This window comes from Glossina fuscipes, unplaced genomic scaffold (assembly GCF_014805625.2).
Source record: "Glossina fuscipes isolate IAEA_lab_2018 unplaced genomic scaffold, Yale_Gfus_2 1, whole genome shotgun sequence".
Classification (NCBI taxonomy): domain Eukaryota; kingdom Metazoa; phylum Arthropoda; class Insecta; order Diptera; family Glossinidae; genus Glossina; species Glossina fuscipes.
Genome location: NW_023998415.1, coordinates 40872797 through 40896127, shown reverse-complemented (window position 1 = coordinate 40896127; position 23331 = coordinate 40872797). Strand labels below are relative to the sequence as shown.

Here is a 23331-nt window from a genome sequence, read left to right as displayed (position 1 = left end):
GCTCGACCCCTTTCCATATAACGCCCTATTCTGAAAACTCGTTATATGGGAAAAAAAATTGCAATTTTTAAAATTTGTCGGCAAAATTGGTTGGTTAAGTAAGTATTCCGGCATTCTAAATTGGTGCGAAAACTTTCGTCCGTTTGAGGCAACTTTTTAAACCCTCTCTCTCAAATAATTGTTTCCATGAAAACTTAATTAAGAAAAACAAATCGTAATTTTTGGAATATTTTTACCAAAACGAGTGAATAACTGCACTAGACGAAGTGGTGTACGATATTGAATGGTCGGCTTTGCCCGACTATAATGTTTTTACTTGTTTTTGAATATGTTTATTTTCAATTTCCGGGATTTTCCGGAATATGAGAAATTTTCGAATATTATGAATTCGAATATTTTCGAATACTTGAATAAATCACCAAAATATTGCTGCGCGCAAACTGTCAAAGCAAGTGCCGTTTGCTGCCAATGACTCCCATAATATATAAAGTATTAAAGGTACAAAACAAAACTTCTGACGCTGAAATTCGATGCTTCTTACAACGTGCTTGACGCGTTCGACGCAGTCATACAATTCACAGAATTTAAAGGTGCGCGAAAATGGATCGATGACTATTTCCCCATATTCACAAATCTGCAAATTTCTGCCGCGAGGACAGCCATAGATGATAACGCATAGTTAGGCTATTTAGCTTTATCACAAGTATATTTTAAATACAGTTAAACTTTATCAAAAAAAAAGCGGTAAGAGTTTATTTGTAGATCTACTACAAGTAACGCAGAATACAGGATACAGGATATTCCTGCGTCCCAAAGCAACATAAACGTCATATAAAAACGAAAGATTGCGATAGAGCAGTTGATATATCGGTTGCGTAAACTTCACGAAAGACAGCCATTGCTTTTGCCACCAGAGGTTAAGGGTTTATTGCGTTATGATAACACCTTCGAAGCGAATACTGAGGCAATTGATTATTCAGAAGAGCGTGAGGGAGCAAAAATATTTCTAAATATTGCATTGAATTTAAGATGAATTAAAATTTAATAAAAATTCAATAATTGCCTAGAAGTCGTTGTTAATTATGTTTAAAACTTTCCGAAACAAGTTTCGTCTGCGCGGTTGCCGTACATTTACTCAGTTAGAACTACAATCAATGACTCTCAAATTCATCAGAATTTGCTGCAGACACTTTTTAAGGAATCAAAGGAAGTCAAAGAACAAAAATATATTTAAAATTTACATTTTACTTAAGAAATGGTGTTATTTTAAATTTTGATACGTTTTGGCCAAGAAAAGTGACGCTTGAGATCGTAGTGCAAAGTAAACGTGTCTGGCTATCTGTCCTTCAAATGTTTAACGTACAATAATGCAGAGGTTTTTGACTGTGAAATTCGTTACGCTAAAGCAGGGCCGAACCCCAATTGAAAATGGCGGACTGGTTGTATTGCATTAAATTTTCGCCAATACTCCAGGTAGAACTCTATTTTGAAAATGATTCGCAATTTACAAAACTATTTTTTCAAACCTTTCTCACAGCATCGCTTCAACATATGATTTCAAGAGCGACATGAGCTTAAAATATTTTGCAAACGCATACAGAAAATGACTAAAGTGTGATTTAAATTGACTCGATAACGCTAAGAAGATAAAGTCAATTTATTTCAAAACAAAATTTGACCAAATTTTAGACAAAAAAAAAAAAAAAAAAAACAAATGTGCATTATTTACCGTTCATCGTTGCTAGAAATCTGAGAACAATTTAAAAAAGTATTGAAAGTTTTAGGGCACTTGTGTTAATTAATAATGTGCGTCTTATGACAGATATCGATCTGAAATTGACCTCAATTTACCAGTCTTTATAGTACCAAGTTATCTAAGTGCGAAACATCGACTTGCGCGCTTTTCATACAGAGGCTGTATTCTTATCCAGGTTACATCGCAGCACTTCCTTCTGGCCAGCTTTCATCTCATCTTTCTATTTTGTTATAAGACACACAGCTCCCTTTTCACCCATCTTGTCGATCTATCTTCTTATCCATCCGTCTCTCGGTCTTGCCATTGGTTTGTTACTAAAATAGTTGCCGCACTACGAACTGAGAGAGATGGGCTGACGAAAAATAGACATTTGCTTCATGGTCATGGATCAATCAATTTAGAAACGAGCATGATTCGCCCATAATTATGGTCAAATTATACATTTAGTATACATAACAGATATTGAATGTGGGGTTTATTCGTTTTGTCAAAACGTTTGCAACGTCCAGAAGGAAGCATCAGACGCCCCAAAACGTATATATATGCTTCATAAGCATCAAATTCTAAATCAATTAAAAGCGTATCGGTTTGTCCGTCTGGGTATTGTCTGTTGTAAACATTCTTCTGGCCGCAGAAATGAACGACGCTAACGACTTCAAAATGGGCAAAACGCATTGCACATTCTTGCACACAAGTTGGTATTGAAAATGGGTCAAAGCAGTCGAAAGACACGTCCACAGAATCACTAAGAAACTAAGAAGTCGTCTGTTTTTCAAAAGGAATGAAAAATTGGGGTTTTGCTTATCTATGGGCGATGCTATAGCATCTGTGCACAAAAATAGAAAAAATTGACCACGCCTGCCCAATATTATAGTGTATCAAATTGTAATTATTTTTTCAATATCTTTATAACGCGCAAAAACAATGTTCAAAAACACCATAAAGTATACATATATTCTTGACCAGTTTCAAGTTTGGAATAAATTTGTCTGTCCAGTTGTCTGTTTGCGTAACTTTACAGTATTCGTGGTAAACATTGTCACGTTAGCGAAAGTGAAAATTTGCAAAAAAATTTGGAATTGCCTAAAATTTTCAAAGGACACGCCTACTATGTCGACATGTCTTCAATACGACAAAAAGGTTTATCTTAAAAATAGAGGAAATCAGCTGCGCGCCCACTCCATATTACAGAGCATGAGAATTTTATTCTTTTACTCCTTTTGTCGTTTTTTTTTTTTTTTTTGGGGGGGTCAACGGTGATGGGTATAAGAGATACGGTCCCTTTTGTATTTTCACAACGTTAGTTATTACTCAATGAATGTGCAATTAACGAAAGTAGTTACGATCTTTGTGATTGCTGACTTGAATATTATGGTTGAATTTGAGGAGCGGATGTTTATTATGTGCTGGCTACAGTAAGCGCTTATTTAAGCGGTCAATTGATCTTCTTTATTAGTTAGCCATTATTCGAATATATTGCAGCGTTTTATTTATTAATTTTAGTTTGATAGAGTTGACTACTGTTTATTCGGGTGATTAATTAATTTGCACGGCATCTTCTTTATTAATGAATAGTTTATTGATATAATTAATGTTCACGCTGTTATCAATACTCATGAAAGTCTTTGCTATGTATAAGTATTTGAATATCTATTTCTTGGCTTTTCAATGTGTACGGCATTAACGTATAGGTATCGATCGATTAGTGCTTCAAAAATATATCGAATTTGATAATAGGAATTTTCTATAATTTTTAGTAAAAAGAAACTACACATTACCCCTGCGTTGGTATAATTTTACTTGTTTCATATCGTAAATCATCGTTTAAGCACAAATACGAAACATGATGCTCATCGAAAATTTGCCAACGGCTTTTTTTCCTCTCATTTCCCCAGAGTGTCTACAGCAATAAAGATTTTCATTGCGGAAAATTGCAATTGAACGGAATATATATATATGTATGTAATAGCGGAATATCAAATATAATTTGTAGCTTCAAGACAAAAACATACATAAGCATATGTTGTAATTTCTTTTTTTTTTTTTTGTATTTTTTTTTTTTTTTTTTTTTTTTGGGAAGATCAATTACGACGCTTTGCAAATGTTTCACGGAGCTTTAGGAGGTAAACAGAAAAACTTTTAAATGGGATGCAATTACGCAGCCATATATATATATATACATATATATACATGTTTATATTTACATACATCTCCATATGCATAAAGACAGTTAGGCAACGCAAAAAATTATATGACATAAAAAAAAAAAAAATCTTAAAAATTCACTTAAAATTTCATTAGGCAAACGGTAGAAAAAATTAAAAAAAAAAAAAATATACATATATATGCTATACACAATATACACAATGAATAGTAAAGTACCTCATAAAAATCATGAAAACCTACATGAAAAGATAATTCACAAAAAAGTTGTGTTGATTTTCGTTTCGCTATTCGATGCAATAACTAACACGCTTTAAAGACACCTACACACTAAAATGTTCCGTGATTATATTTTCGATAAACTAAGTTTGTCAATAAGTTTGCTACGCAACAAATACTCTATCACTACCTTAACGTTTTATATCACAAATATAAAAATCAAAGACAAAGACGATTTTATACAAACACAATAGAATGACTTTAAAATATGAAAAGACAAAGAAGGACAAAGCGCTATGAACTAACTCTCCAGATGAGAAGTGATTTAAACAGTCCGCATAGTCCCTTTGTTAGAAAGATCTTAAGATTTACGGCATTCGTCAATTTGAGAGGTTACAGCGTAGGGAAAATATCGACATATTTAATATGTAATGCAATGCAATTTGCTGGGAGACGCCCACTTTTGCTATTTTGATGCAAATGTGTTGTTGTTTACCTAACCCATAGCAGTTTGTGAATTGTCATAGTCACAAAAATGAAGTTAAGAAGCTGAAATTAAACACAAAAATTGCTTGATCGATTGAAAAAATGGACGCGATCTGTTCACACTAATGCGCCTCCAAAAGCACCACCGACAATTCCGTCTATAACTTTCGAGTTCGTGGATTAAGTCTCTGAAAAATTGTTACGCGAGTGCTCATTGAATCGGATTTTGGGCGATAGTTGTGAACATGGTTGACTGAATACAATAGTGCTCTTAATGAACGTCGAACGGGAAACAAGTTTTCAAATGTATCTTTTTGGGCTCGAAGGTTGTGCTCGAAAATTTGAAAGGGTTTGTCGATATTTTTAGAGGCATTGTCGCTGCGTTTGCGAACATATTGCACCCATTTCTTAATCTCGTATCCTTAATCGATCAAGGAATGCGACAATTCACACAATTCCGTTGCGCAATACGGGTATAAGACACCGTTTGGTTTAATTGTTTATTGTTTAATTGCAAACATTTTCTATTTCGATTTTTATATGCTAAAGAATAATAATAGTAGACATTAACAAGAGAAGTTTAGTTTCATTCTCATGCTGTAAATTAAATATTTTCAGGGACGCACTGCCAAGTCCTGCTAACAGTGCTGTGATATCAAGCAAAAAGAATAAAAACCCAAATCGTCTATTCCCCATGCATTCAAGAGGGTTCAGAAATTCCGCAGTTTGCCCTTTCACGGTATTAAAGTCAAAGATGGTGAAGTCCTTCAATGACTTACCAAAAATATATGAAAAGGCGGTATAAACGGGCTTAATAAAATACAAGGACTAGATTTCTAGTATTCTTTGCTGATATTATATATGTATAATATATTTAAACATATGTAATGACATCTTAAGACCGTATTTGTTCATATAAGATTATAAAAATCATTTTTTTTTCTTTTTTTTTTTTTACATTTTAAAAAAGATCAGAGGTACACTGGCTGCGCCATCTTTTAATATGAAACAATGTATGTAATAGATAATGTGCAGCCAAAATTCGATCCAAAAAGACCATACATAGTTCCTTTATATATATTTATAAATACATATATGTACATGTTCCAACATGCATACCCATATGCATATATATGTACATATTTTTGCATACCGAAAATCATATAGAGAAGTCAAGTCAAGTTATTTTATGTAAACATTTTTCCACAAACATTATCAATGAATGAACGAATTTATTTATGAACTCGCACTTACTACAAATATGACTTGAATGCATGAATGAGTGAATAAATGCATGAATGAATAAACTAATATATATATATATATATATATATATATATGTATGCTTACATTTCTTTACAAATAACATAAAGATAAACGTTTCGTTTCTTAGAATTTAGAACGGAAATGTAAAGTGTGTTAAATCAATTCAACAAAAAAAAAAAAAAAAAGCAACACCAACACAACGGAGCACCACGTTAGTACAGTAGTAATGAGATACTTTTACTCAAAATCAATGAAATGCATATAAATATGTGCATATTTATGATTAAGTGCTATATATACATATACATATGCGTTTTATTTCTTCTAATCTGTAAATATATAAACCAGTTTGAATATATTATGGTGGTAGGTAGGCAGAGAGTCGCGATTACAAGTTTAAGCTAAACTAAGCATAATGTACGTATGAAGACAATTCGACAGACAGATAGTTTAAATAGACAGTTATAAAGTTCCTTGAGCCTACATATGGTCAATATAAATATTTGTATACTTGTACACACACACATACACACACAAAAGTTGTTTTGATTTAAATTTGGCAAAAACTTTGAATTTCAACTTCAACTACAAGAAACGTATGTCCAGTGATTTGTTTCTTTTTTATTAGACCAATACTAATAAAATTATTATGATCATTATCATATATATGATATCAAATAGATGCGCCAGTTTGCCTACATGTATGACTCTTTAATTTATTAGGTGAGAACGACTGCATAGCATTTATTTAATAAAAATTATAGTTTTTCTATACAAAAATTATCGTAACATTCTTCTTCTTCTTCTTCTTCTTCTCATTATCATCATCGTTATCGTCATTATCGTATACGAGATATGTATGAATGGTTTTTCTTTCCAATGAGTTTAATATCAAAATTTAATTTATTATTATTTATTATGCTTCGATAGCGTTCAAGAGAACTCTATAGATAGCATATGATTCTCATCTTTTGTTAATTTTGATAATTTTATATTAGTACAGTTGTTACTGAAACTAATGAATGAAATTTGTCACAAAAAAAAAAAAAAGAAAAAAAAAGAAGCCCTTAAACACTAGTTGAATTGATGGACAGATGGACGTCCATATTGTTATTATTATTATTTTGATTAAATTTTTAGCCAGAGAAATAAATTCCAAGGCCAAACACTTAAAGCACTAGCATCTGTATGCCTATCATCGACTTTATTGAAAACTCTGCCGCACTTGAGAACTGAACCCGCAGCCAGTTGAGTTGTTAGTCGAGCTTCTTTGCCTACACGGCCGCTCACGCAGATTGAATGACCATAGCTTAAATACATCATTCTAAACAAATTTATGATCATCGCGTGTGATATACGTTAACTTTACTTCAAATTGTGGACGTCTTACTCAGCTTGAGGCAAACGCCTACAAATCTACAAACTTGGTCTTGATAAGTCTCTTTACACTTCAGGTTGATATCTGATACTAAAGTACTACTAAGTTTGCTCAAAAAGTTTCTAAATTGCGTTCAATCGGTGCGATTTGTCTAACCCTTCGCTTACGACTGATAGGTTAAAAAAAAAAAAAAAAAAAAACACCTGATGAGATTTCGAATCAAAAGATTGACACTTTCGTGTAAATGTGAAGTGTATTTATTGTTCCGGCCACAATCTGACAAATTACTTTCGCTGTATAGGAAAAAGCCTAAGGGCTGTATAAAGCAACAAAGAAACGCAAGATCCAGCTCTGAGATTTCGTCTTTCCAATTATATCAAATTTGATCGGATGCCGTATCGTAGCATATGACCCTTGCTTGTTATATGAAATTTTAGTTTATTCTTTCGATTGCCGAATCATTCTTCAAACAGTTTATGTGTAATGCAACTAATAATATATATCGAGCTTTAGAACGATAAACGACTCTAATGACCGACTCAAAACTCAAAGTCTCACTGTAACCGAAAAAAATTCTTATATACTGTAGCTAACTTAGAGCGTCAATTACCTTTCAAGGGATATTATAAGCAAACCAGTAAGCTGACGGTGGATTTCTGATTGACATCAATCTGCTGTGCGATATTGCATACATATAAATAAACAGAGTTATTTTTGTTTTTCATATGCACGCAGGCAAACGCGAAAAAGTAAAGTAATTTGATTACACTCAACATCACTTATGGTGGATCGAGAATATATTAAATTTGTGTGAGTGAATGTATACGAAATCCAAACGGGCATGAGATAGACCCGCTTGTTATTATTATTATGCCGATCGATTCAGAATTACTTTCTGCATCCATCTAAGCTTGCCGGTCCCTGTGTACGTCTTGTATTCTTGTACTCAACCTATAGGTCGTAATTTTCGAAATATTTTGATGAAATTTGGTGCACCGACTTTGGTGCTTTCAATTCAAATTGGGCACTTTTTCGCCCACTTACCTTATAACGGTTTACTTTGAAAAGTCTCTTATATTGACAACTGTAGGCCATCCTTCTGTTTATTACGTTTAAAACGTTTAAAAAATTTTTTTTTGCAAAAGCGTAAAAATTTAATGAAAGTCTTGCAGTTTTATTAAACTGTCAGCGAGCACTTTTGAAACAAAAATTTCTTTATTTATTTATTCATTTTTTTTTTTTTTTTTTCTGTTGCACATATTTTCGGTTTGTATGTCAAGAATTAAAGTTTGCAATGTTGAGAAAATTTTGCATTAACAAATAAAAACCTTATAATCGGGCAAGGATGACTCTTATATGCCGTACACTATGCTACCTACGACAATTCATAATTTATTTTTTAAATAGAATAGCAGATGGTATACGATGGTGTTCGTCTAAAGGCACATACGTGTTATGGGAAACGTTATATGAAAGACGGGCCAAAAGGTCAAGTGACGTGGTCCGAAATAAACTCCTTTAGCCCTTTAGCTATTTCAGCCATAAAATACTAAAAAATAATACTTTTTGACTATATAAGCGCTTAATATCTCATGACAACGCTTATATAGAAACGGGGTTCAACAAGAAAACGTACGTAATTTAAATTTTTTACAGTTCATTTTTGTGCCAAATTGCTGTTATTATGGATTAACTTACGCAATTTCAGAAAATATTAAACTTTTTTTTTTTTTTTTTGCCATATAGAGAAAGAGTGTTCGTATGAGGAATTTATAAAGTTGAAATCTATCTACTTACCGGGCTTTGTTGAGAAAGTTCGAAATACTGGATATAACTGTTTTTTCAAAAAAAAACTTAATATTGGAAATGATCGTGAAATTGGTCCAATCCAAGCCATGTACACAGAGATCAGACAGACCGGCGGACAGATAACTTTACACTAATTAACGAAATAATTTTGAACCGTCGAGTATAAAATAAAATATATATATATATATATATATATATATATATATCACAAGTTGTCCTGGATGTTACATAAAAACATCTGCATAAACTTAATGTGTCCGTATCACCAGTGGTGTAGAGTATAAAAAATTATGAAATTTGAATGGCAAACAGAGGTCACGTATGCATACGTATGTGTCCCATTACATACAGAAGTGCACACATATGTATTTTTAGCTGTTTTTGATATGAAAATTATTATAAGACAAAGAGATGATGAAATACTAAGACCAATTCCTTTAAATTCATACGAGAACATTGCAAGCTCTTGCTTCAAGGATAAAAATTGAAGACACTACGAACTTAGAGGCCAATAGGAATTGAACAGATCACGCAAGTCCACAGTCCCGGGCAGCTGCTCGTAATACATTTTGTGTCCAAGAAAATGTCCTACTGGTTGGAAAATGGCAAAATTTCCTTCAGCTTGCACTCTTATAAGAAATCATACAGCACCTGAAGCCGGAGGAATATGGCAAAAACGATACGATAAAAGCTTTGAAGTAGTTGTGAGCTCTCGACGTTATAAAGAAATAAGAATTGAGCTCACGACAGCATCTTTCGATAGTTAATTTAAAACATTAGCAATTAAGGCAAGCGGAATGGTTTTTACTATGGTGTTTTTACAAAAATTTTGATCATTTTTTCACTTGAAAAAGGCATTTATTGAGAAAAATTGGTACAATGCAGTTTTATCAAAATATTTTCCATCATTTTCTAAAACATTTAAGCATATTTCTGGCAACATGGCGATATCATGTCGAAAGAACTTATATTGGTTTGGCAGCGATCCAGCCACCGACCCATTTCCCCACTTCTTCAAATTTGCGGACCCGCGAGCCAACCAAGCCATATTGCACCAATCTGTGGCAGAATTTCCCATTCGAACTTCAGCAGTGCTTAGTGAACAACTCATTTGCAAAAAGTGAGCGAAAAAAGGCATTTTCTGTGAATTCGTGTCGTCACTTTTAAACCTTTTAATCGACAATTGGGATATGGTGATGCATCATCGTCATAAGCCACTAAACGTGTTTGGTGGGCTTCGGCAGCAGATTTCTTCAAATAAACAACAAAAATAATGAATTTATAAAAAGAACAGTTTTGAGCGCCCAACGATTATCGTCTGTATTTACTGAATAACTCAATAATATTGAATGGAAAACTGTTATTATATTAATTTCATCGTTATGTACGTTGATATTTTCTATCTATCGTTATCGTTTTTACCTGTAGAAATCGCTGATCAAAATTTTGCAATGACCTAATACTTTAATATTGCCACCAAGCTGTTGGTGGCTATTGGTATTTCAAATAAAATTCTATAAAAAATTGTTACCGTTCTTTGTAACTTTGTAAACAGTGATAAGTTTTTACTTTACGGATAAAAGCGAAACCAAATAAAAGAAAGATACAATTCCGTATCAGTTCTGCATCGTTTTTGTCGCATTCTTTGTCCGAATTCTGTATAGAGCCTCGACAAAAATCCCACTAACACATATATTGGAATTGCCTAGTTTTAGAAAAACAACCAGAACGAACGATAGGCAGCAAAAATCCCATTATCGGTTTCAAACTTCATTAGTGTCAACCGTCTACAAGTCAACGATGCTGGCAACACCATTCTCTGCTAACCTTGTAAATTAACGGAAAATTCGTCAAAGCACAATATGTGGGCGCAGTCCAAGCGCTTTTCAATTGCAAAAAGCCTCTAAAAAGTCTCCTTCGTACATATATTTAACACTGTTGGTCTTAGTATTACGTACTAAGTATGACGATTTTTAATAGATGTGTTATCGGAAAGCACTGCTGTTTTTTATATTTCTAGATATTTCTAAATATCTAGGCAAGAGTCTAGTGTTCGTCTAAATATTTTTCAAAGGACAGTTCAGGATATATAATAACAAATGTGAAGAGCACTGATTCGAAAATGAAACTATTCCGTTGAATCGATTATGACGAAGTGATGGCAAAGGAAAAAAGAATAAAATAAAGGAAAGTAAAGGAAAGGAAAGGACATTGGCTACAATTTGATTTTTTTTCTCTCTTCTTTGCTAAGTTTAGAAATATAAATAAACAATGCATTCTTTATGTATTTGTTTGATTTGCGTAACCTTAAAACATAACTTGAGTCCCTTTTTTTATTGACTTTTGCACCGCATTGTCTGTATTGTCTTTATGAATAGTCTGTAAATTATATGAGACTAAATATCCTTTCTTTTCAAACACTTTTGTCCCACATATTGCACCATGGATAAAGAATAAAAACAAAAGAAAAATAAAGTTACGCCATCCTATTAAGTACGAATAACGAACGAATGGCAAAAAGGAGCCCTTTACAATGCATGTGCTATATGAGTGTACTCGAAAATAATGGCACTTAGAGGAGAGAACATCTGCTGCGAAATTTTAGTTCTTTCTTTCATCCTAAAATTCAGGTAACAGTCAATTTTCAATATCGAATATGCAAACATACGTAAATGTCTTCTTTTTTTTTCTACACATAGAAGGCAATATTGGCCAACAAGCAAAAATGCTCTAAATATTTATTTGTTATTTTTTGAATATCAGGGGGAAGGCATTTGTAAAGGTTTTTTGATATGAAAAATTTTAAAATTCTTTATAACAGTGTGTGCGTGCGTGTGTGTGTGTGTGTATTTTTAAAATTAAAAACGAAAAAATAATTGGAATATTTGTATGCGTTTTATAATAACCACGGCCGACTCACGAGGGTTTATACCGATTTTTCCCTTCTGTTAGTAAAGCTTAAGAAATACCCTTCAGAAGTCGGATTAGCGCAGTGCACATGCGCTACATACACTTTTGATCATAATGTACTTTCATATCGAAAAAAAGAAGGTTTACGTAAATGTGTACCAAGGATGATGCCGCCGTTTTCATCATTATCTGATATATATATATATATATATATATATACATATATATATACGTATATATATTGACTATTTTTTGCAAATATTTATCAATGTCATGTGTTGTAAAAACCTACCTAACGATGCTCTCAATAAGCGAACATAGCCATGATCAATAAGAACAAGAAGAAGAAGAAACGTTTGCATTCCGATTATCGCAAATCATCACCAGCTAGCTGTATACGATATTAGATGAAAAGATACAGCGAATTGAAATGCATACATATAAGAGCGTGAATAACGAACACAGATACATATATATATATATATATATATATCTTCTGAAGAAGGATAAGGTTCTTGAAACAATTTAGATATGCCCGTCCCTCTGTCCTTCTTTCCTCTATTGTTGATCAAAAATTTAACGTAGATAATTTGCAATTATCAAATATGTATGTATGTATGTATTATTATAGCAAAGTTAACTTGCTTCGGCTACAACCGCGCCCACAATCAATAAAAAAAAAAAAAAAAAAAATTAAGTAAATATTCATTTATAAGAAATCTTGAATTGTAGATATGATCGTAATTTGCTTGCCCGCATGCATACGATTCCATTGAGAAAAGATTTTGCAAATTTTACATATCCGGTTGTGTGCGGCATATGCGTTCCAGGGCGCATAAAACCCTCGTATGCTGTTTATTTGTGTGGTAAATTCAATATTACATTCAACTACAAAATTTGCCATCAACTAAACAATAATTAGAAAAATTCAAACAGTCAATTAACTGACTAACACATTAGCAGCTGCTGTACCTTAGTTTTCGAGAAATGGAAATATTTTATATTAGTTTTTTTTTTTTTTTTTTTATTCAAAAAATTATTGTTTTTTTTTTTTTTTTTTTTTTTTTTGAAATGTAAGCAGGAAACCGATCCTTGCATTCAAACATCTGTATATGTGTGTACGATATGTAGATATCCTATTTCGTATAATCGCGATGCCAGCAAAATGATTAGTGTGGAGGAGGTGGTTAACGTTTCGCATCATTCCATCTTTTGCATTTTCATCTCGACGTTATATACGTGGCGAAACGAGCACGTTTGTAAATAGGAGGATTGACAGATGCTTGATATGCGTGCGTGCATTTTCTATGCAAATAGCAATAAAGAAAATTCAATAATGTTTTAATTGTTATTATAAGGGTGTGCGCATACATTCCCGTATTTAGATAGCAAATACATTTAAAACCAGGGCTTAACAGGGCTGTGTAAGAATAAAAATTTAACTAAAATTTGGAGCAATTAGTCTTTGGGAGAATTTTTAAGCTTCAACGGACGAGAAAAGGTGATCCCGTCACATCAGCAATAAATATAAAATATTTTAACTTACGATCCATAACATATGTGAGGTGGGTAAGGACTTCGTGACAATATGTTCTAAAATAATTTACAAAGTCAATGTTGCTCTGTAAAGCTCTGATCAACCCATTGATGTGTGTGCCAACTAATAATAAAATATAACTATTAAAATTTGTACATACATAATGATTTGAGGCAATATATGGCAATCTATAAAATGATCTATAAAAATTTACTTGCCCAGCTACTGATGTTATTTATACATATGATTAAGAAAACGATTTTAATAAATCACTGTTCTCTCTGTCGCGCTCAGCAATATTTATTAGTTACTACACTTAGAATGACAGATATTACGCACCTAGACTTTATTCCCGATTGTCTTCAACTTTCTTATTTGTTCGCATGTCACTAAAAGGCAAGTAATTGAATTTTGCCCAGTGCTTTTAATAAGTCATGCGTGATTGTACGTTTAAGTATGTGAGTCTTAATTGAAACGAACGTTCAGGGCACCAACTCATAGTGAGTACAATGAATTTTTTTATTATACTTGCACATGAATTGTAGTGTGCGGAGATAATAAAAATGTAGAGAGCTATTCGTCCTTAAAATTGATTAAATGAATTTCAATTAATTTTCATTTTTTCTTCATTGCAATAAGAAGAAAATTTTAGATTGTAACATGATGATATATTAATAAACAAGCAAGAAGGGCAGCTATACACGAAAGTGCTTCAATTTTTACAAACGAAAACAAAGCTATCTTTCACGCTGCGAACCTTTCGCATAAAGACAAACTCAAAACCGTCACTGTTACCGACACTTTGTCTCCATTAAAAGCTATACGGAATCCTTCGACGTCGAGAAGGAGCACCATCAACAAATTAAGGAATATCATTACAACATCCGGCGAAAAAATTTAATTGCTTTGGGTACCAAGTCACATCGGTTTATTCGGAAATGAGCAAGCTGATCGAGCGGCGAATTATTCTGCTTCTGCACATCTAATTATGAATGACGTCATGGAAAAGTTGAAAAAAATGTTAAACAGAAAATTCCAGAAAGAAGTCTACAATAGCATCATCAGCACTACTCGTCTATTAATCCTCAGTTAATTCCACCTTTATATCCAACAAATATTAAGAAAATCAAAATCCAAACATTTCCGAAAAATCGCCTTAGCCATACAATTCCAACACGCCAATGAATCTTAAAGAAGTCTTCCTACCCAATGTTCACTTGCGGGCAAATTCTCACTATCAAGCACATTCTCTATGACTGCCCTAATTTTTCCTTGGCTAGAAGTATTGTATTTGGAGCGACTAATCCTATGGACATTCTAAACTCAGCTACAGAACAGAATATCAATACAATATATTACTTTATTGAAACTACTAAGCTCGATATGTAACGTGCTTTTATAAATTAGAACCGATAGCCAGGGTTACTAGTACTCAATGCCTTTTTCTCTTAGTCTAAAAATTTATCTCATTAGTCTAAAATTATAACAATAATAATAATAATAATAGTAATAATAATAATCTCGCTTTGAAGTAAATCTTGCCGAACTGTCACCAAAGTCTCTCTAATATAATAATGAAACCATCGAAGATTTTACATTTTTTAAAGTAGGGTGTATAGAAAATTTAATTTGTGCTCCAGAAATAATTTTGAGTGTTCAATTAAGTTTTAAAGGAAGTTTTGTGAACATTGACACTTTATCCAGACCAATTCCACCTGATTTCACTAATTCCACTACTGAAAATATTAGTCTTTCCTTCACCTTTTTAAGAGTATATGGATTGCACGCTGATTCCACGATAGATGAATTCGTGTTTAAGTGGCAATTTAAGAATTGTTCCACTCCGTGCATTCCTTGCAGAAAGAACGTGTGGCTAGGAGAAGCCATCATTTATTGATCAGTTGTAAGAGTCGCAAGCATTTATATCTTCAGAGAATGGATGGTTCGATATTTACAGATAATGCAGTCATATATGTCATGATCTTTAAATGATAGACATTTGCCTTCATCGTTGATGTTGATGCGTGAATGGGGCAACCCCGTGCAATCCGCAATGCGTTCACTTTTCATCACAAGTTTTGATTTAATCAGGAAGTCCTTCACATTTCCCATCGCAGAATAACTGTTTGCGTCTAATAAATTTCATTTATACTTTCGCTAAGTGTAATTCATACGATATCCGATTTTTGTACATTCATATCATTCCCACGGATTTCGACCGTAATAAAACGGAGAAATTTTGCACGTTCTTGCTGTGTCTTTGCCCAATGCTTCCTTAACCGCAATGATCTTAAAATAATTTTCATCGAACAGAATTTAAAATATTTTCATACTTACCTTGGCGTAAATACGTACGCATTTATACAATAAAGCAAACTAAAACAAGTAAGAATGCTATAGTCGATCAAGGCCGGCTATTAGATACCCTACACCGCTTCCCCTTGTACACCATTTCTGTGACAGTGCAAAATAAATGAATCAATAAATCGGTTTCTTCTCTTCTTAATAACACCAAATATTGTGCGTTTTATTTTTATGTGAATCCATAATTTTTATAACGGCCCTCGTATTGGGGGTTACTCAAGCGTTAACGTGGCCTAAATTTAGCAAACTTAAATTTCTTTGCAAAAATTTTGTTATTTTTCCAGTTGCTTCCATCATAATAAAAAGCGCGGTCTGAAAATAGACCTATGTAATCCAAATTACGTATATAGTTAATTTACTAAGGATAAATTTGCATAACAAAACATTAAAAATTAAGCATTTCGACTTATTTTTCATTAAAACTCTTATATGGGTCGAGGTCCGCAAAATAGCGCCACCTAGTTCACGCTTAGTATTGTTAATTTTTATGTCAGATTATTAATATGAACGAATTTTTGATCAAGAAATATTGAAAATTACGCCCCCGTTGCCGTACAATCCTACGGATTCAAAATATTGCCCCGTCCGATTCAAAGTTTTCGCACCAACTTACCATGTCGGAATACTAATACTTGGTGATTTTTATCGCGATATCCCTTAGTGAAGTGGTCGAAAGAGTCGTCCAATCTAAACCATTTTCTATTTCATCGAAATATCTGGAAAATTGCGACTTGCGGGTTGAACACAAGAATACATCAACCTACATCAGATGGACAAACAAGCTTACATCGATCGGAAAAATGATTCTGAATCAATTGGCATAATAAAAGGTAGGTCCATCTGAAGTCCTTCTGTGTATTACATGCACCCCTAAAAACTTAATATACCCTGCTCTGCCGAGATATACCGACACCTGTACAAAAACGATGTATACGACACTGTTTACAATGGACTTAATGAGTAAACTTTCGCTCTATCTCTCTCTCTCTCTCTCTCTGTCTCTCTATGAACATTAAACGATTCAGTGAACCCGAATATATTATTTGAAAATCACTAACAGATTCGGAAATTCATCTTTCGAAATGCAGGTAAAGCAAGCAAGATGTCTTTTTGACAAGATTGATGCTTTAATAAGTAAGAACGAAAGAGTATAGCGTTACGAAACTTTTTATTAAATAAACTTACCTCTCTTTCATCACACTATGCGTTTGTTACGCCTCTGAAGTTTTAAGTGCCTTGACATTGGGAATTTTATTTGAAATTTTCTAATATATCATCAACAACAAATTGTTCGTGAAAAAGATTATTGAACTTGTAGGGCTATTTGATTTTTTCAGGAAAACATACTTGCAATCTATTCGATTAGTCAGTCATGCGCAGTAGTTAGTGCCAGAGAGCTTTCACTCTAAAAGAGTTTCTTAGTTGTTTATTTATACTAAAGAAAAAACAAAAAAAAAAAAAAAAGCCGATAGAAAAGTGTACGTTTACTCATTTTTATTTGCCCTCAAGTAGTAGTAGTAGTCGTAGTAGTCGTAGTCGTAGTAACAATTCTACCCTCAACTTGTGTAGACCTCGAGAGAAGAATAAAGTTTGCTAAAATTTGAATATAAATATAAATTTAGAAAGGAAAATAATAGCATATTTAAATAAATATTCTATATATATATAATTTTATATATATATATATATGCATATAAGATTAAATAAATTAAAAAAAAAGGAAAATAAATGAAAAGGATATGCCAGTCAATCAGTCCTTTGGTTAAATAAAGCAGAACCTTTGCATACCTTAAAATTACCTTAATAGAGCATAAAGATGTAGTGACTATCGTGCATTGTATATATATATATATATATATATATATGTACATATGTATATATATGTATGTATATAAAAAATCGATAGAAATATTAAAAGTAAGAAAGAAGTCTTTGCGATTATAAACAAAACTTTTATCGAAATAAAATTTGCGATATGGGAATTATTTGATTCAATTAAAAAAGAAAAAAATAATGCATTTTTTTTATTAAAAAAAAAATTTAATTTAACTTTATTTTACAATTTTCCTAACAGGTCATCACACCCCAAAGACATGGTGATGTATATGTCTACCATACACCAGCTCCCATTATTAGTTATCCCTCAACTAATACCACTGCCATCACTACCGCAAATCTCTTGGAATCGTATCCATCACATCAACAACTTTACCAAAATTTACCAACAACAAAATTCATAAGTCACGAATTTGAAAATTACGATATACCGAAACCGGCCATTCCGGTTAACTACGATTTACCGAAAAATCTTAATCGTACAATAATGGCTCATTTGCCAACATCAACACCAACATCTGCGACATCCGCTGCTATCAATACGATGATAAACACTTGTGCAACAGTTATACAAGAAGAAAATTATGATATACCCCGTCCGTTAGCGGGTAGCATATTGCAGCATCAGCATACTTTAACACCTAGTAGTTCGAATTCATCTTTGCTAACGAGTGATAGTTTAAGTTTATCATTCTCTTCATCAAATCGTTCCTCATTGGCTAATATGCCAGATTATGATGTACCCAGGCGTAATCCATTGCCAGTACGTACCGTTTTACAGCAGCAACAGCAACAGCATCAACAACACCAACAACACCAACAACACCAACAACACCAACAACACCAACAAATGCAGCATCAATCGCAACAAAGACCCAACTCAAGAACATCGCTAAATGGCAATTGCTTATCTTACGATTTCCCTTTACCAATCTCGAATACGAGCTTAGAGAAGACGGGAGCTCAAGCCTTATTAATTACCAAAGAATTACCACTAGAATTATCGTCGGCACTGGAAACCTTGGCCAAATTGCAATCGGAAACAACTACAGCTATAACAAGGCAAGAAATATAATATAAATTTTTCTTCTTCTTTCCATCGTCTCCTCGATAATTTGGGATGCCATTAAATTTATATTTAGATCTCTAGCCCACAAAAAAATTCAAACGCATCCTACGTTATATTTTAATCTATTAAATCCGCTTAAATAGATAAACTAATTATAAAAAAGGACGTCGCTACGTCCTATCTATCTATCTATCTATAAAATTAAAAAATTTCAAATAACTTAAAATATGTATTGTATATATCATGCGTATGCTCACTAACGCAATCTGAAAGTTCGGTATAAAACCAATCCTCATTGTTTTCTTAAAAATGCCCACGATTGTTACATTTAATTGAAGTCGCGGGCATTCAACTTTAATCTCCTTCATGCCATTACGTAACATACTTTATCAAATATTTTAAATTCGGAGCAAATATTCATTGGCGTTACTTTTGTATATTAAGTGTCTTGTAAAAGCTCAGGCAAAAATATCGCCGGTCATCTGCCGTAATTACTTTTACCCGGACCGGTGCTTATTTTTGCAACGGCTTACAATAGGTGAAAATGAAATATGTGCCTTAAGGAAGTCTTCATCGAAATGAATGAAGAGAAAAAAAAAAAAATATATATATATATATATATATGTATACTTATATTGCATGATATCACAAAAAAGTCCAATAGAGTGAGAATATCATTAGCAAAAGTTGATATTTCAAACGGATTCAATCTTGTGTTTTAACTCAGCGAATTAGTTATCCCTTTTATCGGCCAATCTCTAGTTAGATCAAAAAGAGTTCAATCGATTCTGATCAGCAGAAAGCTGAAGTAGTCTCAAAATTAACCAATAAATTATCTCATTATGAATGAATTATTATATTATGCCATATGTAAGAGCTTATATATAATGTATGCCTTATATAGTGAATATTCAAAATATCGCTAAAGATGTTGCTTGTGCTTGTTTCGATATTTTGTTTACAGTCTGCATAAAATTCTTTCTTATCTTTAAGTTATTTATATATCGTGATTATATAATTTTTCTTATTTTTCTATCACTTATTCCATTAGATTACTTTCTTTTGTGTCGCCTGATTGGCGTACGCATGATAAATTAGAACCGGTCTTGATGGAAGTAAAATTGGCTGTTGTACGTTTACGTACCGCTTTACACGATTTGACCGAGTTTGGTGAGGGAGCCCTCGGCAATGCAGCACGCTCTGAAGATCGTACATTAGCTCAAAAGATACGACCAATTATAAGAGCACTACGAGATGCTAATAAATTAGTTCAAGACTCTTGCGAAACATTAGAAACTAAAGGCGGCTGGTGTTTAGAAAATTTAACACGAAATGAGGACAAAAATGTTTGTAAGCCACCGGATAGTTTAGATCAATTAGTCGCTTGTGCGCAAACGCTAACTGAGGATGTGCGATCAACAACATCATTTATACAAGGCAACGCTTCATTGCTATTCAAGCGACATTTACCGGAACTGATAGAAGAGATCCCAACACAAAATCCTAACGAAAATGACGAACAACGAAACGCCACAGAGTGGTTAGAAGATTATGATTACGTATCGTTTGAATCCAAAGATGCAGCTGCTAAGAAAAATTCAGTCTTGCGAGAGGCTATACCTGAAAATTTAAAAAACAAATTCGATAATGTTTTAAAGGCGGCCGAAAATACGGTCATTACTGTTTCTAATACTTTGCCGACAACACCGAATGGTAAGAAGGCCTGCAGCGAATTAACCGACAAAGATAAAATGCTTGTGCGTTATTATGCGGTGCAAATTTCTACACATATGGGTAATTTAAGGCAAGCCATTGACTCATTTCTGGAGACAGTCGAAAAAAATCAACCGCCGAAATTTTTTATAGCTTATGGTAAATTTGTGGTAGTAAGCGCTCATAATTTGGTAACTATAGGCGATATAGTGCATCGTAATGTGTCGAAAAGCGATTTAAAAGAGAAAATATTGCGGTGCACGGACGCCTTATCGGAGGCGCTCAAAACGTGTGTGCTTAAATCGAAACAAGCAGCCGCTCATTTTCCAAGTGTAACCGCCGTACAAGAAATGGTCGACTCAGTTGTCGACATCAGTCATTTGGCATCAGATTTGAAAACAGTTATGTTGCACGCAGTACAATTAACTATATAGAGTGACAAAAGGCAGAAAATACAAGAGAGAGAGAGAGAGAGAGAGCGAGACAGAGACAGCGAAGAGAATGTAAACTTGGATACTTGTGTGGGGAACATATTAACACAAAAATCGAGTTGAAAGAAATGAAATCATTGCAATAAAATTGATGGCAGCGATCAGCATTTACTATAGAGGATCATCGCAATTTAAATAGTCTGACAAATAGCATATTGTTCCTTAAAAGAAACAAAATTTACTTAGAATTAGTATAACAGTAAGCATGAGGAGGCAAGATAAACCAAGCTCCACCTATTCGCTTCAATTTGTTTGATTTGATTTATGTACAGAAGAGCTGAAATTATTTCTTGTTGTTTCTTTTTTCTTTTATATTCTTTTGTGATATTTTAAGCGAAAATGAGAAAAAAAAAAAAACAAAAATTTTTGCTTTTATTATTTCATCCAAATATTATGATAAAACAAAAAACGGGGCTTTTTGTAAATATTTACATATTTTTCTATTTACACAGGCATTTTTTGTATGGTACGAGTATAAATGCGACACAAATACACGCACATTTACAAAATTCTATTAATTACACGTATCGTACACGTTTTATATAAGCGTAACAGTTTTGTTAGTTATTTCTTTTAGCTAAAAGTTTGAAGCAATAACTTTGGATAGGAAAAATCATTACTAATTATGTCAAGATATATATATATATATATATATATATATAATCATATAAATTATGTACTTAATTATATATGTATGCTTTATTAAGTCTTAATTAATTAATATATTAGCTTGTAGCACACTTTTACATATGCACAGATACATATGCATATTAAAATACAAAATACAAAAGCATTTATTTTAATTGCATTTCCAAAAAATTATTATATTTTAATAGTTTTTTTTTTTTTTTTTTTTTTTTTTTGTTTTCATCTTTTTATTAATATCGTATGTTGGAAGAGGAGATCTTTTGAAAAGACCTCTTAGCACAATCCTATGGCAAGAGATTAACGCACGATATATGGTAGGTATTATGCAAGGTTTTTTATTTTTTTTCTTTTTTTTTGTAAATTATGAGAATACACGCAATATAAGCAATGTATCCCAAAAATATATTTAAAAATATCATCAATTTTTCACTAAAGTTGAAAATGATCAAATGATTGTGTAGAAATTTAGAAAAATAAATATAAAATTTGAAAAAGAAAATAATAATAATAATAATAATAATAATATGGCAGTGAGTTTTTTTTCCATAAATAGACTAAATCAATTCAGCGGAACGATTAGTTCAATAATTGGCAAAATATTGAAAGAAAAATTAAAAATAAATAAATATTGTCACTTGGCGATAGGAAAAGTGAGAATGAATTTCATTATTTGTATATTTGTATATATGATTTTTATGCGATTTTCCTCGCACAGTGTATCGAAATCATATAAACGCATGATTTGAACTACTGCCGATGTAACATTGCCATGGGTAGGGTGTCTTAAAATTGACGCATGATATAAATTTGCCGCCATTTGTGCGGTAAAATATTGGTAAGCCAGCAATTTGACAGCTGACAGTTTAGGACTAGAAAAATGGAACATTAGATGAGAAAGCAACACCTTTTCGTTGTTGAACAATCTATCAGAAACAACAAAAGTTTGGCGGCCACAGTTTGCAAATTTCATACAAAATAACGTCGGAATATTGATTCAACTTCATCAAGCTTAAAGAGAGTAAATTAAAAAATTCAGGAAGACTGGATCAGTGTACGTTTAATAACAAACCCTCGACCACCCGCATATCGAAGGAAGCCATCCAAAGCTGCATCAACGAAATTCGGTCACATTTACCCAAAATTGTCAATGACAATTTCGAGCAAAGAATGTGTATTTTCCAGCAAAGCCCGCTATGTTATTCCACACCCATTAACACCATCATATATACATTATTTTTTAATAAAATAATTACAATTAAATAAAAACAAAGAACACTGTTTCCTATTTAATTCAAAACTTGCGTCAATTTTGGAACTTGAAACACCCTGTACTAGAGTAGCAAATTGTTTCAACCCAAATAAAACTTCTTTGGGTTTTTCTTCTTCTTTGCTTCTTTTTTTATTTGCTAACGGTACGGTAACGGTAAGTCTACAGGTAGGATGGATTTTAATTTTACCTAATTTGATTACTTCCTTTAACTAATATTACCTTTGTGGAGCCACGCCGTTTACCGATTCCACTGACCTCTTTAAATGATCTCCATGATACATATGCCTACCCTCGTTGCACAATTTTCTTTCTAATATATGTCCTATATAGCAAAAATTGAAAAATGATATGAAATGGAGACAGACAATGGAATCGGAAAAAAAAAAAAATTTATTACACACAAACTTACTTATCAC

The 23331-nt window shown here is 32.6% G+C and overlaps 1 protein-coding gene across 4 annotated transcripts in view; it reads left to right on the top strand.

Moving 5' to 3' along the window:
• Window positions 1-21319, top strand: part of LOC119632190 (breast cancer anti-estrogen resistance protein 1) — an 83500-nt gene extending 62181 nt beyond the window's left edge. For all 4 annotated transcript variants that reach the window (XM_038024993.1, XM_038024994.1, XM_038024997.1 and 1 more), the window contains exons 4-5: window positions 17963-18786; window positions 19845-21319. In XM_038024993.1, coding sequence (XP_037880921.1) covers window positions 17963-18786; window positions 19845-20940 — 1920 coding nt within the window. In that variant the 3' untranslated portion in view covers window positions 20941-21319. The remainder of the gene's footprint in view (window positions 1-17962; window positions 18787-19844) is intronic.
• The last annotated feature ends 2012 nt before the right edge of the window (window positions 21320-23331 follow it).